At 42.9% G+C, this 17,011-nt stretch overlaps 2 protein-coding genes across 3 annotated transcripts in view; one reads left to right on the top strand and one right to left on the bottom strand.

The window, feature by feature from the left end:
• Window positions 1-641, bottom strand: part of LOC112104758 (COMM domain-containing protein 5-like) — a 33,174-nt gene extending 32,533 nt beyond the window's left edge. For both annotated transcript variants that reach the window (XM_026652987.1, XM_026652988.1), the window contains exon 1: window positions 412-641. In XM_026652987.1, coding sequence (XP_026508772.1) covers window positions 412-580 — 169 coding nt within the window. In that variant the 5' untranslated portion in view covers window positions 581-641. The remainder of the gene's footprint in view (window positions 1-411) is intronic.
• Window positions 642-2,514: 1,873 nt separating this feature from the next.
• On the top strand, window positions 2,515-15,992 carry FAM199X (family with sequence similarity 199, X-linked). Its single transcript, XM_026653036.2, has 6 exons — window positions 2,515-2,734; window positions 6,336-6,555; window positions 11,583-11,732; window positions 12,116-12,277; window positions 13,692-13,952; window positions 14,978-15,992. Exons 1-6 carry the CDS (start codon window positions 2,553-2,555, stop codon window positions 15,146-15,148), a joined length of 1,146 nt encoding a protein of 381 aa, XP_026508821.1. The 5' UTR covers window positions 2,515-2,552; the 3' UTR covers window positions 15,149-15,992.
• The last annotated feature ends 1,019 nt before the right edge of the window (window positions 15,993-17,011 follow it).

Below are 17,011 nucleotides of genomic sequence, written 5' to 3'. Positions count from 1 at the left end.
GGACCCCCCGGGGAGGAGCTGGGAGCCCCTGCCCGTTGCAGGGGGGGAGGTTCAGGACCCCCCGGGGAGGAGCTGGGAGCCCCTGCCCGTTGCGGGGGGGGGGGGCACAGGACCCACTAGGGGAGCAGAACCCCCCTGCCCGTTTGGGATGGGGAGCAGGAGCCCCGGGGCGGAGCACGAGGCCCCTGCCCGTTGGGGGGGGGCACAGGACCCACTAGGGGAGCAGGACTCCCCTGCCCGTTGGGGGGGGAGCAGGACCCCCGGGGCGGAGCAGGACCCCCCTGCCCGTTGGGGGGGGGGGCCGGGCCCGGGGGGGGGGGCAGGACCCCCCTGCCCGTGGGGGGGGGGAGAGCAGGAGCCCTGCCCAAGCGGAGGCAGGGGGCGGGGAGAGCAGCCCGGGCCCGGCCGTACCTGTCAGCAGGCGGCGGAAGGTTTCCTGGCTCAGGCCCCGCACGCCCCTGGCCATCGCCTCCACCTCGGCGGGCAGCCGGGCCCCCAGGAAGCTGACTCTGCCCAGGCTGCTCTCGCCGTGCACCGGGTGCGAGTAGGGCGGCGACCCCGCCTTCCCGGCTGCAGCCATGGCGGCCCGAGCGCCCGGCTCTCCGCCTCAGCTCGCAGCCCCGCGCCCGGCCGCTCCGCCTGCCCAGCGCGCCCCCTGCTGGCCCGAGGCAGACGCGACAGCGCCTGGCCCGCCGCCGCTTGGGAAGCTGGGAGACTGGCGCAGGGGCTGAGGGGAATTGGAGGGATGGTATAAAATGCGCTTGGGCCCAGACTTAGCCTGAAGTAAAGCAACGCTAATAACTCCCCGCAGTGCTCAGGCCATTGCCGACGTTGTGCAGATGTTTGCAGCTGGCCGCAGGTCCCCCTGTAAACCAAGTCATGTCCCTATTTCATAGCCAGCATCTGTAACAACAGAATTACAGACACACCACAACACATCATCGCATCCGAAGACGTGAGGTTTTTACCCACGAAAGCTTATGCCCAAATAAATCTGTTAGTCTTTAAGGTGCCACCAGACTCCTTGTTGTTTTTGTAGCTACAGACTAACACGGCTACCCCCTGATACTTAACACAGGGAAAAGGCACTCTCCTGGGCTTTCCCTGTTAGCTTTACTGGGATTGTAGGGAAGGGAAAATATAGAAGAGAGAAAGAGAAAGGAGGCAAATACAAATGAGAAAAAGAAGGAGCCCTAGAGAAACGTGATGCAGAAGAACAGAGAAAGAAGCCAAATCCATCAACATGAAAAAAGCCTGAACATCAGCATGAGACTGAAATCAATGGCAGAAACTGGTAGACACCCTATGCACCTGAGGGTACGGAGGAGAAAGAAAGAAATACAAAAGAGTAAAAAGAAGGGGAAAGAGAAGCAGAAAAATAGATACAGGATCAAACTCACAGAACTAGACATTAACACATGTAGCTGTCAAATAACTATTGATTCAATTCCTCTTCTCATCTATGTTTGTGACCGGGCTCTCCCCTCAGACGTAGCTGTTATTGTGTGTGGGGTGTGTGTTTCGGAGTGTGGGGTGTTGAATTATGTGTATAATGCAGTTATATGCTGCTGGGTATGTTGGATGTGTATGTGGCTGGCTCTGGTGGGTGCTGCATATGGGATGTGTACAGCTGTGTGTGTAGGGGGTGTTGCTGAGTGTGGTGTATATTGGATGTGTGGCTGGGATGGTGTGTGTGCACGGCTGGTGTATGCTGGGTATGGTGTGTGTGTTGCTGGTGTATGCTGGGTCTGGGCTGTGTGCATGGCTGGGGTTGCTCCTGGGTATAAGTTGTGTGTGTGTGTGTGTGTTACCGGGGATGGGGTTTGTATGTGTGGCAGGGGGTGTTCCTGGGTATGGTGTGTGTGTGTGTGTTGCTGGGGATGGGGTATGTGTGTGTGACAGGGGGTGTTCCTGGGTATGGTGTGTGTGGCTGGTGTATGCTGGGTGTATTGCTGGGTACGGGCTGTGTGAATGGCTGGGGTTGCTCCTGGGTATAAGTTGTGTGTGTTGCTGGGGATGGGGTATGTGTGTGTGACAGGGGGTGTTCCTGGGTATGGTGTGTGTGTGTGGCTGGTGTATGCTGGGTATGGGCTGTGTGCATGGCTGGGGTTGCTCCTGGGTATAAGTTGTGTGTGTGTGTTGCTGGATATGTATGTGTCTAGTGGTGTTGGATACTGTGTGTCTCTCTCCGGCGGTGTTGTTGACGGGTCTGGGCTCTGATCACTGGCGGCTTAGGGCCGTAGTTCCCCTCCGTCGCAGCAGGGGGCGCAGCCTCCCCGTCTCTTCCCGGAGCCGGAAGCGGCGGCTGGCTCCCGCTCTGAGCTGATTGAAGCCTGGCACCGGCCGGCCTGTAATGGCGGCTCCCGCGGCCCGGTTGCTGTGTGTGTGAGCAGCTCGCAGAGCCGGCCCGAGCCCGCGGCCCCGCGCTCCCCCGGCCGGACCCCGTCCATGGTGGCACCGTGGGCCCGCGAGAGCAGCAGGTGCTTGAGGCCGGGCGAGCCAGAGCCAGAGCCAGAGCCGCCGCCCGGGCCCCCCGCCCTGCCCGCGGCGCCATGAGCGAGGCGTTGTACGAGAAGTTCCTGGCCCCGGACGAGCCCTGCCCGCTGCTCTGCCACCAGCCCCCGCCGCGGGCCGCCAGCCTGAGCGAGGAGGGCTGCCTGGATGTCAGCGACTTCGGCTGCCAGCTCTCGTCCTGCCACCGCACCGACCCGCTGCGCCGCTTCCACTCCAGCAGGTGCGGGGCCGGGGGGGGCGGGGCCGCCGCCCCAGGGGTCCCCCTCTAGGCAGCCCGGCCACGGGGCCGGAGGGCTGTTCCCCTGCGTGGGGAGCGAGCCCCCGGCTCTTTGTGGTGCTTGCCCTGCCCTCGCCCCCTGGCTGTGCCTGCCACAGGCAGTAAGTGCTCAGCTCTCTCCCTGCCTCTTGGGTGGATGGGGTTGTCCCCGACCGAGTTGTTTTCCTGAATCTGCCAGTAGGCGTCAAGGTGGTTCCCCCCCCCCCAGTAGAGTTAGTGCAATCGGCTCAGCTTCATTGAAACCCCTCCATCGCCAGAGAGTAGCTGACCATTTTGGCAGGTAGAATGAGAGTTTAGGCAAGAGTGGAGCTAGTTTAAATTGAGCTTGCTGGGTTGGGAAGTAGCACCCGTTTCCCTAGTGTAGATAAGGCCTTTCTGTGCCTTAGTTCCCTCCTCGCCCGCTCCCAAGAAATTTGCAAATCCCTGTATTACTGCCCAGCCACAATGATATAGTAACATCTTCTATAAGCCTTCACTAAGCTAAAAAAACCTTACTATGCTAAGTATCAGAGGGGTAGCTGTGTTAGTCCGGATCTGTAAAACAGAGTACAGGACTCTTTGTCGCTTTTTACTATGCTAGTAACTATTTGCTTCTCCTCCACCCCAATCCCAGCATGCTTGTAAAACACAGCCAGCCCACATACATGCCAAATACCGTTTGGATTAGGCTTGCTTTCTGCGGGGCTAATTAGTTTAATGACATTATGGCTGGTATTAAAATGGTTCAGATAGCTATCCTATGGTGCGTTTGTGGCCTTTTTGAATCTTCTAGAAATCATTGTGTTTGGGAACTGTGGAATAGGAACTCAGAGGGTGTTGCAGCTGAAACAATTTAGAACAGTCCTAGTGTGGGCACAAAGCAAACCTACAAAGATTCAGAACATGAGTCAGAATGGCTTGAGTGGATGGATCGAAATGTTTCTGCTTGAACTAGTGCAGTCTTCACATTTCGGTTAAGAACTGTTTGATTTTTCTGGTGCAAATCGAGTCTTATGGCATTGGTGAGGTGTAACTTCCAAAAGTGCTCAACTAGTTTTGCTAAAAACTACCATTTCTGTTTACTACAAAATACAAACAAATCAATTCCCAAAGTGAAAAAATAATTTTGTCTACCCAAGAAGCAGATCTTGTATATGTGTATCCAGAAGTAACTTTTTGTATGTCAATAATCAGTCATGCTAAAGTTGCAACAACGTTCAGATCTGGGCCTTAGATGTGAATTCAAGATAGTTTTGATGATTCTCAGCTTAGACTTCAAAATGTTTTTGCATTACACATGTGCATCTAACTCCCCCACACTTTAAATTTTTTAAATTATTTAATGTAAATATGACAGGTACTTTGCAAAGTTTGAATTTAGACTGAGAAGTAACATACCAACTTCCAGCTCAATTTACATTAAAATAAGTTAACTTAGGCTTTGTCTACGCTGGCACTTTTGTTGCTAAAACTTTTGTCGCTTGGGGGTGTGAAAAAACACACCCCCGAATGACAAAAGTTTTAGTGATGAAAAGCGCCTGTGGGGGCAGTGCTTCGTCGACCGTTGACGAAACTGCCGCCCCTCATTGGAGGTGGTTTTATTTTGTCGACGGGCGAGCTCGCTCCTGCTGATAAAGAGCAGCCACACAGCGAACCTTACAATGACGTGGCTGCAGCAGCAAAACTGTGCCGTTGTAAGGGTTGCAGTGTAGATATATAGCCTTAGAAAGATGGTTGACAATGGAAAAGCTGACAGGCCCTTAATCATAGCATTGCTAGCCATCATTCTAATACAAACATAAGTGTGCTTTCATTACTCAGTGTGAATTCAATTACATTTTCTCCCTCTGGGCTTTTGCACTATACTTCTATAAAGCCTGCATGTGACCTAAACAATAGGTTCATGTATTTCTGATCAGTCTTTGGATCAATGTGAGTGGCAAGCTTGTAAATGTGTATGTAGGCTATTTTTAAATGTTCCTCCTTATAACATACCTGTCATTCAAGTTTCTGAGCATGTGTAATCAAGCCTCTGTCAGTTAACTAGTCAGTATTCTGCACCTTGAGCTAGTTCCTCATTTTTTAGGAAAGTGTATAACTTGTCTTCATTATTTTTTTTAATTCACTTTGTCCTTGTCATCTTTTGGAATATTCTGCTCACTTCCATAGTGTCTGCAAGTGCTCTGTATCTTTTGACTTTTCAAGTAAATATAATGCAATTCTCATTTCTCATGTACTTAGGTGTACTATGTTCATCAGCCCGACACCACTTTTTCTTTCATCAAGTTTTTGAACTATTTTGGTGTTTGTGACTGATCAAGTGTAAGGAGGCTAGCAATGGCTTTTACAGAGGATGAACTTCCCGTAGGAAATGGCAATTACAGTATTATTTAGGCCACCCATCTTCATTCATTAATGATTTAGGGCAAATATTTTGCCTATTGGAACGTGCAGATGCCATCCAAGAAACATAAGTGTTGAGAAGCAAGCATGTGTGTAAATCAAGTAAAGGTGCTGAGGGGCATGCTTCCCACATCAGAAGGTGTTGCTCTTCAGTCTGTGATTAAAGGGATATTCCAATAGTAATCAATATGTCAAATGAATAAAACTTCACAGGTTAAACGTAGCTTGCATGGCTTTGTACAGTGAATTTTGGAAACCTTTGAATTTTCCAAACTCTTCTGGGATTGGGCCAGAATGCTGTCCAATTGTGAAACATAGTCAAGTCTCTGCTCATCATATTGGTGAAAAATAATTGAGATGCTGAAACAAATTTTCTGACCTTGCTAAACTTCATGTGAGTAGGTCAGCAGAGTGAAAATCTGTTCCACGGCTTTCCGTGGGACCAGACAGACTTTCCAGTTTAGCACAATTAACTAATTTGTAATAATGAAGCTGTGGATAACATAAGCCTTTTTAATTAGTATTGATTGAGGTATTGGATTTTTTCATGTGGATCGCTTTCTGTTTTTCTGTGTTGTCTTTAGAATTAAAAGCTCTGTATCCTATGTCTTTTTTGGCTTTGAGAACAGAGCCCAAAATATTGAGTAAATGAGTCCCAGATGTTTCCCTGGCAAGCACTGACTTCATGGGATCTACTCACATGAGAGAGAGTTATGCTTGCTGACTCCCTGTTCTGTCTTTTAAAACAAGACCATCCTCCCTCCCTCATCTAGTGTTGGTACCTTTAATTTTGTCATGCCTATTATGGGAATACTTTTAATGGAGGTTTAAACAAACTGGAAATCATTTTTAAAAACTACATTTAATTAGAAATCTGAGACTCATAAATATGAGGAAATTATGGCTCTCTACGTGTAATAAAAAATTTCACCAGAGTCTTTGAGTATTCATCCTTTGAATTTTTCTTGATTTTGTGTGCATAAATTAGACCCTTAATATCTATTTAAATGCAGCTTATTAGATGAATTAACTTATTTCCAGCAAAATCCACATGTAACAACTGATACAAAGGTATGAATATTTTAATGTACATCTTCAAAGGACAAAGCATTTTTTCGGTGAGTGTGTGTACTGCTGTTAATTTGTTTGGTATGCTTTGCAGGTGGAACTTGACTTCTTGTGGAACAAGTGTAGCCAGCTCAGAATGCAGCGAGGAGCTGTTTTCATCAGTTTCAGTTGGTGATCAGGATGACTGCTACTCTCTATTGGATGACCAGGAGTTCACATCTTTTGATCTGTTCCCAGAGGGTAGTGTCTGCAGTGATGTCTCCTCTTCTATTAGCACATACTGGGATTGGTCAGACAGCGAGTTTGAGTGGCAGGTAAACTATTTCTGTGGTCAACACAGCAGATGAAGTGGGATCTACTAGCTGCTGTTTACAGTTTTGACTCAGAAGTAAATGTCTGAGGCTCTTTGATGGCACGATAAACTCCCACTGCCTATACTGAGATTCAGCAGTAAAGGAAGTGTTTTGATAGACCATTTTATTACAAAGTTCCCGTATAGAATTTTGATGACAAGACCTGACCAGCTTCTGAAATAGGGCTGTTGCATATTATGGTCACGTTCATTTTTAGTTATCAGCATATCTTGCATCTATGAGGCCCAATCCTTTGGTGTGGGGCATCTGCACATGTATTGGAATCTGGCTGTGTATACCTTGCATTGGCATTCCGGTGTGGCTGGGTTGCCGCTGTGTTCTTAATTCCCATTTGTGATTTTTGGGTCTGTGGGGCCGTTAGTAATCACTGTGGACCAGCCGTGTGCTCTGTGGTCCAAGGATGGGAAGAGTGCAAAGGTGAGCTTTGTGCTACCTTGGCACTTTCCTTCCAGTCTGTTACGTGCAATTCGATCTGACATCAGATTCTAATCTAGTAGCTTTACAATTTTGTTTTTGTTTTTGCATATAGCAGTCTTTCACCTGTGGAACGTGCAGATGTTCTTTCTGTTACAGGTTTAGATTTGATTATTTAACTACAATTAAAATATATGGCACATACTGTTCTAGGATAAGTGTAATCATCAATTAAAGCATAATGTTCCCTTTATCTTTCATGGACTTTAGTCATGTCATACAGTGTATGTAATACTCTGTGGCCATAGAAATATACTGTCTGTTCCAAATGTGATTTAACCCCCCTCTACCCCAATTTAAGCATTCCATGATGAATTAGGAATGTTACAGATATCCTGCAAAAGAGAAACTGTAAATGACATTGTGTAGGATAGCATTAGCTAAAAGTAGCTCCATGTTTCTTACCGCAGCTTTAGAATTCCAATTTCCAACTATATCCCTTGTACAAAAAGAATTCCAATTGCAGTTTTATAATGTAGCTTATAGAAATACCTCAGAAAATTACCCGGATGACTTAGTTCCTCATTGAGATGTGAAATATTAATTACCAGGTGGACACAGTGGGATTATAATTTTAAAAGAAAGTTTTCTGGTTAGTTGATTAGCTGGCAGCTTTCCTTTTGTGTAGTTACTGGACATTTTTTCTGTAAGCATTTGCTAGAAGAGACCTACTTGACTGGACTTGTAGAGCTTTGGAAAAGATTTTTCATTGCTTTTACCACCTTACACAGCAAATTCTGTAAGTGAGTAATTCAGTTGTCACATTTACACTTGAAGTGGATCAGAAATTACATGTCAGTTGCACAAATGAAGCTAGTTAAAATTCTGCTGTTGCTTACAGGAAAAACACCATGATGCAGGTTTTTTGTGTAGTTACTGTGTATAGTACAAATAAATAGGTTTCCAATCTTCTCAAACCATACTTTTGGAATTGAATGTTTTATTTTACAGTGGAAAATATTCTCAATTATATAACTTCTATTAAACACCTGTAATTATGACAGGTTAATTATGGGTTCCCTGGGTACACAAACGTGCAGGTAATTAGAACTGTATGGTTCAGAATGTCTTATTTTTAATAAATAACCTCATAATTAGAATCGTGGCTCGATAAACAAAAGATAGTAAACTGAATAATTTTACCCAAAAATTTAATAAATACCTTTATTTTAGGGCATCCCATTGCAATTTAAAGCTACCATTTTTATGTGCATGCGTTCATCTTTGTAGGATCTAAAACAATGAATTGCCATCCTTAAATGACACTAATAGTATTTCTGCAACATTAGGGCCTCCTGGGTTTAAGTAACAATGTACTATCATTTGAGTTTTATTTCTAAACTTTTGAATAGTCTTTTTTAAGAGTGTTATTTATGTTAATAGGAATGAACAAAAAAGTCCATCTTTTTAAAATAAACCTCCAAAACATTTATGTATTAACACTTTTTTTTTAAATGTGAAAAACTCAAATTCTGCATGTTCCAGGAATTGGTATGTATATAACACATGCAATTTTGAAAACCAAAATCTAATCAAAGTAAACTTAAATCCATAAAATCAATTTAAACCAATTGCAATAACCATTTTAAAATTAATTTATAAATCTGTTGCTTCCCTTCTCTAAGCGTCTGAGCACCTTATTTTATAAAAGAAACTAGTTATTATAAAATACCAGCTTTTCAATGTAAAGGTCAGCAATTAAACCCTGTTCCTCCACTTCCTATTGTTAAACTAAATAAAACATTCTCAGAAATTTGACCAAACAGATAAGTATTGTACTGCCCTGAAGCATGTTAAACTCTGGCTGTGGTGGACTTCTAGAAGGAGCACTTTGCCCTGCCATGAGAAGTTTAAGCTACATATATTGACAGAGTTACTCATGTGATGGAGGAGAGAGAAGTTCCAGATTATAAATATCCTCTTGAATGGTACTCAGCACAGAAGTGAGTAAGTAGCCATTGCGGACAAAAGGTTTGTGCTGCATCCTGCACTAACTGAAGCTTTTAGGGACTTTTCAAGGCTAGACCCAAGTAGCATATGTTGCAGTAATGCAGTCTGGAGGTAATAAACATGGATCACTGGTTTGGGGATGCCTCAGAAAACAATGAGCACAACCTCCAGGCCAGCCATACACGAAAAAAGATAGTCTATGCTACAGGTAATAGCTGAGACCTCAGGTGTAGTGATAAAATCCAGACTGCAAACTGTTGGCAAAGGTTGGACCTACACCCACACAAATGGAAGGTGGTCTTTTTACCTTTGCTAGTTCTGCCCAGATACTTCTCCTCAGCCATCAGCGTTGCTTCCATTGTAGTTGAGTTTGGCCTGTCCTCACCTCTGAAATCTGGCATTAGTTGAGGACACCCTCAACCTCAATATTTGTCTGAAGTTTCTTTAGTACCACTCTGTCACTGAGCTTCCTTAAAATTGGTGAGTAAGAGACTGTCCAATAATTGACTAGTGGTGATTTTCTGAGCAGGCGCTTCTTCATATTATATTTAAGTATAGCTGGCACCCTGGCTTCACAATGGGAAGCATTAACAATCCTCAATGAAGGACTAAAACCCTTCTCATTAGAATTCATTAGCCACGTGGCAAGGCTCCAGATTGATGTAGTTGGCTGCAGCCCATGTAAAACCTCACTGAGTGAAATTGGACAGAACTCCATCAGAGAAGGCAATGTGTTCATAGCCAGCTGCTCTAGCACTGCTCCAATAGTACTGGCTTAACCAGCTTGTATTTGGCTAATTATTTTTTTTTAAATTCCTTCTGGTGTAAAAAGTTTGACTCTAACAGAGCTTAGGCAAATAAGGTTCACTTGATTTCCATTCACAATGACCATTCCTGTTGGATGATGCTTGGCAGAGAATGATGCGTTAATAGAGAACATTACTCCTGAGGGCATTCTGCGCCAAAAAATTAAAAATTCTGCACACAATATTTTAAAATTCTGCAAATTTTATTTGTCAAATGGGGAGGCTCCACTATGGCATTAGGGAGCACAGGCAACTGGCTGAACAGAGGTGGGAGATCACTGTGCATCTCCCCTCCAGGATACGGACTCAGTGGTGAAGCTGCACCCAACCCTGACACAGCACAAGGATTGGGTCTGCCCAAGAAACCGCCCAGGGCCCTGCCCCTTCGTGTCAGGTGTGAGCAGGCAGGCTCAGCAAGGCAGGATCTTAGTGTGGGGGGGATCCAGGTGTGGGTTGAGAGGGTTCTGTGTGGGACCATCTGGGTGCGGGCGGCTCAGTGGGAGATCTGGATGCTCAGGGGCTTGTTGGGGGGTTCTGGGTGCAACAGTAATGGGACTTTGCAGGGGGGTCCAGGTGAAGGTGTTTGGGGCTCAGCACGGGGGGGGGGGGAGGGGGGGGGGGGACTCAGTGAGGCATCCAGATGCTGGGAGAGTGGGGCTCAGTGGGGTGCAGGGCCAGCTCCAGGCACCAGCTAAAAAAGCAGGTGCTTGGGGCGGCCAATATCAAGGGGCGGCACTCCGGCTGCTATTGGGGCGGCATGTCTGGGTCTTCGGCGGCAATTTGGCAGCGGGTCCCTCAGTCCCTCTCGGAGCGAAGGATCTACCACTGAATTGCCACCGAAGAGTGGAGCGGCGCGATCGCGCTGCTGCGGCTTGCTTTTTTTTTTTTTTTTGGCGCCGCTTGGGGCAGCAGAAAACCTGGAGCCGGCCCTGGTGGGGTGGGCATCCAGGTGCAACTGGTTGGGGCTTGGTGAGGTGAGGATCAGGGTGTGGGAGGCTTGTTGACATGGTCCAGGTGCAGGGGGAGTGGGGCTTATCAGGAAGGGGTTCTCAGTGCAGGGGAGTAAGGCTCAGCGGGAAGGTCTGGATGTACGGGGGTTGGGTGAATGGGGGAGCAGCTCCCTGCACAGGGATCCTTTTCCCTGCAGCTGAAGAGCCATGGGTGCAGGAAGTGTGGGGGAGTTTGCAGAGCTTCCTACAGCTGGGGGAGAAATCTGGGGGTGGGTCTGACCCATTCCCGGATGCCGTGCAGGGGAAGAGGAAGTCCAATCCTCCCCAGTCCAGCTGGGACTAGCAGCTGAGCCCAGTGCAAGGGTAGGAGCCACTAGCTGGGTCTTCCCCACAGTGATTTACCTCTCATGCGCAGTGGTGCAGAATTCCCCCAGGAATAGAATATACTAGCATAGCATGTTAATGGATAGGGAAGAGTGAAATGCTGCATAATTCTGCCATTTCCCTGAACGCAAATTGAAAAGGGAAATTGTGAAGTAGAAAGCTGCATAGTTTGAGTTTGCTACACTTCACTACTGCAGATGGGTCATGAAATTAACTTTTGTGCTTTCGAGTTGTAAATCATTGCTGGGCAATTGTTTGTTTGTTTGGATTAAGAACTGATACTTTGCCCATTTGACAGCATATTTTGCATGGTTAATAGTATTGGTCTGACTATTTTTCTACTCCTACCTAGCATATTTTGAGATTTTGTTCTGTTTCTTTTTTTTCTTTGCACACCTACAAGTTGCCTGGCAGTGACATTGCAAGTGGGAGTGATGTACTTTCTGATGTCATACCTAGTATTCCAAGCTCTCCGTGCTTGCTTCCAAAAAAGAAAAACAAGCATAGGAATCTTGATGAACTCCCGTGGAGCGCGATGACAAATGATGAACAGGTAAGTTTTGTTTTCATTTGTATTGGAGAGAACCAGATTAAATGTACAGAATAATTAAGACTCAATTAAATTGTTAGTTTAAGAAAAGTTCTATTGGTTACAGCAATGTAAGCATGATTTTGAACAATTGTACATGGCTATTGAAGTGAGAGATCAAATTCTTTGTCAAGTGTTCATATAGAGACGGTTAACTTTTTACTTTTCATTCTGAATTTTTATCTTAGATGATACTCAACTAGGTTGAGTCAAGAATCATAGGAAATGCAACATTTGAGAGCATTTCTTTGATCCTACATGGTACTGGTTCCTTCCTTTTACTTCTGCTTTGACTTATATTAAGAGCTAGCAGTTTTTAATAACTTTGTGTGTTTTGTTTTTATTAGGTTGAATATATTGAATACCTGAGTCGGAAAGTCAGTACTGAGATGGGTCTTCGAGAGCAACTTGATATTATTAAAATTATTGATCCCACTGCTCAGATCTCGCCTACAGATAGCGAGTTTATTATTGAATTAAACTGTCTCACAGATGAAAAATTGAAACAGGTAGGTTAAAATTTTTGTATGTGTCTCTTGAATTGGAGATACCATTGCCCTCTGACATGTGGTATGTGTTGATACATGTCTTGGAAAATCATCTATTGGGTTGTGACTAACTTTTTTCCCATGTTCATGGAGTACCAGTGGGCAGGATGGAACACAAAGTATGTTGTTGAACTTTTGCTTTCTTCAACAGTTTCATATCAGTATGTGATCTTGGACCTTATATGAAACACATTAATTACATAAACGTGACTGAAGTGGTAAGTTAGTTCTGGCATATGAAACAGTTTCAGACAAAATACTCGCTGAGTAACTTTCAAGATTTAGGCCTCAATTCTGCAAATACTTCCTCTGGTGTGTAACTTCGCTCACATGAGTAGTCCCAAAGTGAAGGTACTGGTTGTGTGACTATACTTATACACCTACATAAGCGTTTACAGGATTGGGGCCTTAATTTGCTTGCAAAAACTAAACTTAAAAAAAAAAAAAAAAATCCAAAGGCACATATTGAGTAGCAATTGATTAAAGGCTAGATCATTACTTTGGAAGTAGCTTACCCTTTTTCTTGTGTTTGGATTTCTTGTTCTTACAAAACTCGAATTCTCATGAGAAATGATGTAATTTTTCTGATTGATTTGGCAGCTTTCTATATGAATATTTTTTGGGGAAAAAACTTATTGAAGCAAGAGGCCTTATAGAAAATAGAGCAAAAATAACTCTTCACTGCGAGTGCAGAGTAGCTACTCAGCCAACCCTTAGTGTCACTTGATGAGGTGGATAGTACTGCATAGCTTCATCTTTATCATAAGCTTTGTTTTCCCTCCACTTATATTCTTGCTGAACCTATTTTGCAGGCCAGTTTTGGCATGATGGCAAGCACCCTCAGCTTTTATTGAATTCAATCAAAATCGAGAGCATTCAGGTCCCTCATAGATTCATGCCCATTTCATATTTCAGAACACTTAAAAACCCCTAATATGAGTAAGAATCTACTCTTCTGAGGGTTACTACTGGATATGTCTGTGTAGTACAATAAGTTTATAAAACATAATTTGCTTAAACAAATGTTAGTTGTCTTTTTACTACTACGGTTGACCTTTCTACATGGTGGTATAATTTTTGTAATACATTAAATAGAAAGGGGAAGAAATGTAAAAAGAATGTCAGGCAATTAATTCTCTAGCTAATTAAGTCTATTATAAGAAAGCCGAAGTGAAGATGTTAGTAGTGGTCATTACAATAAGTAGTTTTAACTGGCTAACTGAATCACTGTTTTAGACTATTCTTGGTTTAGTTTTTTCCCCCAGAACTTAATTGTAATAAACATAAAACATACAGCTTTTCCATTAAATATGCTGTCACAAAACAGTGCAGTACCAATCAAGCTTTTATCATTTTTAATGCTTTTGTTCTAAAGGTGAGAAACTATATCAAGGAACATGGTCCTCGACAACGATCTGCAAGGGAAAGCTGGAAGAGAAGCAGCTACAGTTGTGCAAGCACCAGTGGCGTGAGTGGTGCAAGTGCCAGCAGTAGCAGTGCCAGTATGGTCAGCTCAGCAAGCAGCAGCAGTTCCAGTGTTGGCAACTCTGCTTCAAATTCCAGTGCCAACATGAGTCGAGCGCACAGTGACAGTAATTTATCCACGAGTGCTGCAGAGAGAATCCGGGATTCAAAAGTAAAACTTCTAATTACGTGTGTGTGTGTGTGTGTGTGAGAGAGTGTGCACATCAATTGTTTGTTAAAGTCACTTACGTGAATTGTCATATTTTTACTGAAAGAAAAAGTATCATTGATCGTTGCAGGACCCAAGGAAATTATTTGACTAGTTGCCCCATGACACGATAGTAAAGTGTCTAAAGGTGTTCTTATATTGCTCGGTATCACTTTTTTTTGCAAGTGAAGAATTATTTTGAGATGTGTGTATGTGGTAGGGCTTAAACTAATTTGATTTTTTGTTTGAATATTTAAAGAGCTGATAAATCAGCTTGACTTTTTTAATGGTAAAAGCATGTGTTCTTTGAATTTATTAAAGGTCAATTTAATCGTTCAGAGCACAATACATGAATATTAAAGAATATCTTGATCTTTGTGATAGAACTTGTCTGATTTCCTAATTTCTTTTTGTTTTTTCAACATATTTCTCATAGGTTACTTGCCCATGCAAGCATGGTTGTACACTGAGAAGTGATTCTTTAAAAGTAACATTATGGCATCTGTGTCTCAATGATTTTCATTTTGTGTGTATATTTCTTCCAATTTTGCAAACTCAGTCTGGGCTTTAAGACAAGCTGATTTCTCTTGGTCTCGTGACTCATCACTTATAGTTAAGGTTCTTCATCTCAAAGGCTCAGTTTTACCTATGCATCCTCTTCCAGTGAGCTTGCACAAATATAACTGATAGATACTTACAAGTTTTGACAATGCACAACATGGAATAGAATTTGCATTTTGCTCACTCTTAGTTGCATTGGCTCTGCATGACTAAACAGTAAAAAGTTGCTTATTTTAGTGACAAAATTAAGTATGATTTTGAATAAACACATGGAATAGATCTGAGTAAGGGTGCCTTTTTTTTAGTCACTTCTCAGAGCAGTTTTCTGTTCACTAAAATCCACCTTTAATGTTTCTAATAAAGGACCATTTATTCCAGTAGTCTAGATATACAAGAACTCATTTTGCCATTTGTCTTTATTTTGACAGAAACGTTCTAAGCAACGGAAGCTCCAGCAAAAGGCTTTACGCAAGAGACAGCTGAAAGAGCAGAGACAGGCTCGTAAGGAAAGACTGAGCGGATTGTTTCTTAATGAAGAAGTGCTCTCTTTAAAAGTGACTGAGGAGGACCATGAAGGAGATGTGGATGTTTTAATGTGACAGGGATGAATTTATCAGTGTTCTTTCTAAGCCTTAAGTGTATTATCTTTGTTTACATACGTTTCTTGACCAAAATTTTGATTAGGACAGAGCTAACAATGTATCAAACAGAACCCTCTATTGAGTGTAATTTTAATAATTTGAACATTTATAATTTTAGAGTGAGCTAACTCTTTAAGACTAACCATTTTGTCTAAGATTGAGACTGCAACAGACAATTTCACAGTGACTTTAACAAGCTGCTGAGAAGATACTGTCTAAAAAATAAGCCACTGAATTAGGTTTGTATGGTATTTGGTTTCAAGACTGTTAAATGGGTTGGTACTCGCTTAGACACACTGATACTGATAGCAAACTTTGGAAAAAAAAAAACCTGTTTCTAAATAGGAAATCTCACCTTTATCTTGTTCTGTGGGTTCCCTTATTTCTTATTAGGAGGTTTGTTTTCATGAAAACAGGATCTTAGTTCTATAAGTTACTCTGTTCTTGCCCCTCACCATATCAAATCCTAATACTTCATGAAATTAAATTGGATATTTTGGAAATGATGGTTATGATTTCACTTAAAGAATTATGAAGTCATTGGGGAGTAATAAGCAGAAGCAGACTTCTCACCACAACAAACTGTAATGCAAATGTCAGCTAGTAACAAAATGTAGTAGAAAATGGTCATTTTCAAAAGTAGAATTTTTTCTAGGAGGAATTGGCTGTTCTTTAAGATGTAAAACTTAGTCTCTAAAAGGTTATCTTGCTCCTCAATATTTGAATGATTAGTTTTTTGGTTCCTTTGATAGTCTTATTTATGTTATTAATGGTTAATCAGTACATACTCTTTCTTGATGTTAAGAAAAAAAAAAACCCTAAAAAATGCATCTCATACATTACACTAATATCTACAGTTCAGTCATAGGATACCATTCATAAAAAAAAAAAAGTCTTAAAAAGTGTTACTGGAAACCAAAGTGCAAACAATTGATGCCCAAACTTGGTAGATATTTCTTTATGGCCAAAACCATATGTAAGAATAACTATATGCTGTTGTTGTTGGCAAGAGAACCTAATTATTGATGCAGCCGTGTGTTTTAACTGTATGCTGCCAGTTTATTTACCACTTGCAGGATAGTTTAAGGCGACAAACTTTTTTACAAGGTGTTAGATTAGCAATGATACAACTCACAGAGTACTGGTTTTGTTGTATAGCCTTTTGAATAAGTGTTGCTGAGGAGAACAAGACACCCCTTTTAGTTTTTACTTCTGCACCTGGAAACTCAAATTGAGATTTTATTCTTGACAATTAGTAAATGAATTTCTGACTTTATTATGGAAATGTTTGTTGTTGGGTTCATCTTTTGTTTTGGAAAAAATTGCTGTGTTCATTCAAATGCAACTATTAGAGGTGAAAGAGGTGACTAGAATGACCCAGTTCTGAATTCAGAAAGGTGACCTTTCTGATTTATGTTGGTGCTTCATGAATATCATTTAGATTGGTTCACTCTGGAGATAATGAGTTTGTCTCTTACTGTCAATTTAATGTGGCCTCAGAAACAGGAGTCCTGAAGTGTGCATTTTCAGGATTGGGACCTAACTCTGCTCATGAATAACTGTACACATGCGAGTAGTCCTATCAACTCCGTGTGACTATCCACCAATGCAAATGTTTGCAGGATTGGGCCCTAAATTAGTCCTGACAGTAGAATTTTATTGTCTTCTGGTGGGCTGCAAAAGTTAAATTAAAGAGAAAAAATCTGGGGACAAAGAAAATGTTAACAATGATACTACAGTTGAGATCACATTTCAGTGGAAGGTCAAAAGTAAAAACTTCTATACATGTATGTGACGACATACGTTTAGACTGTAGCATCT

Source organism: Terrapene carolina, unplaced genomic scaffold (genome assembly GCF_002925995.2).
Source record: "Terrapene carolina triunguis isolate 2854851 unplaced genomic scaffold, T_m_triunguis-2.0 Scaffold131, whole genome shotgun sequence".
Classification (NCBI taxonomy): Eukaryota; Metazoa; Chordata; order Testudines; family Emydidae; genus Terrapene; species Terrapene triunguis.
The sequence above is the reverse complement of the archived record's forward strand: the minus strand, read 5'-3'. Positions and strand labels throughout refer to the sequence as shown.

Coding starts and splice junctions, on each gene's coding strand:
- FAM199X (XM_026653036.2), top strand. CDS start 2,553: ATGAGCGAGGCGTTGTACGAGAAGTTCCTGGCCCCGGACGAGCCCTGC. Junction 11,733..12,115: donor CGATGACAAATGATGAACAG/GTAAGTTTTGTT, acceptor TGTTTTTATTAG/GTTGAATATATTGAATACCT. Junction 12,278..13,691: donor CAGATGAAAAATTGAAACAG/GTAGGTTAAAAT, acceptor TTTGTTCTAAAG/GTGAGAAACTATATCAAGGA.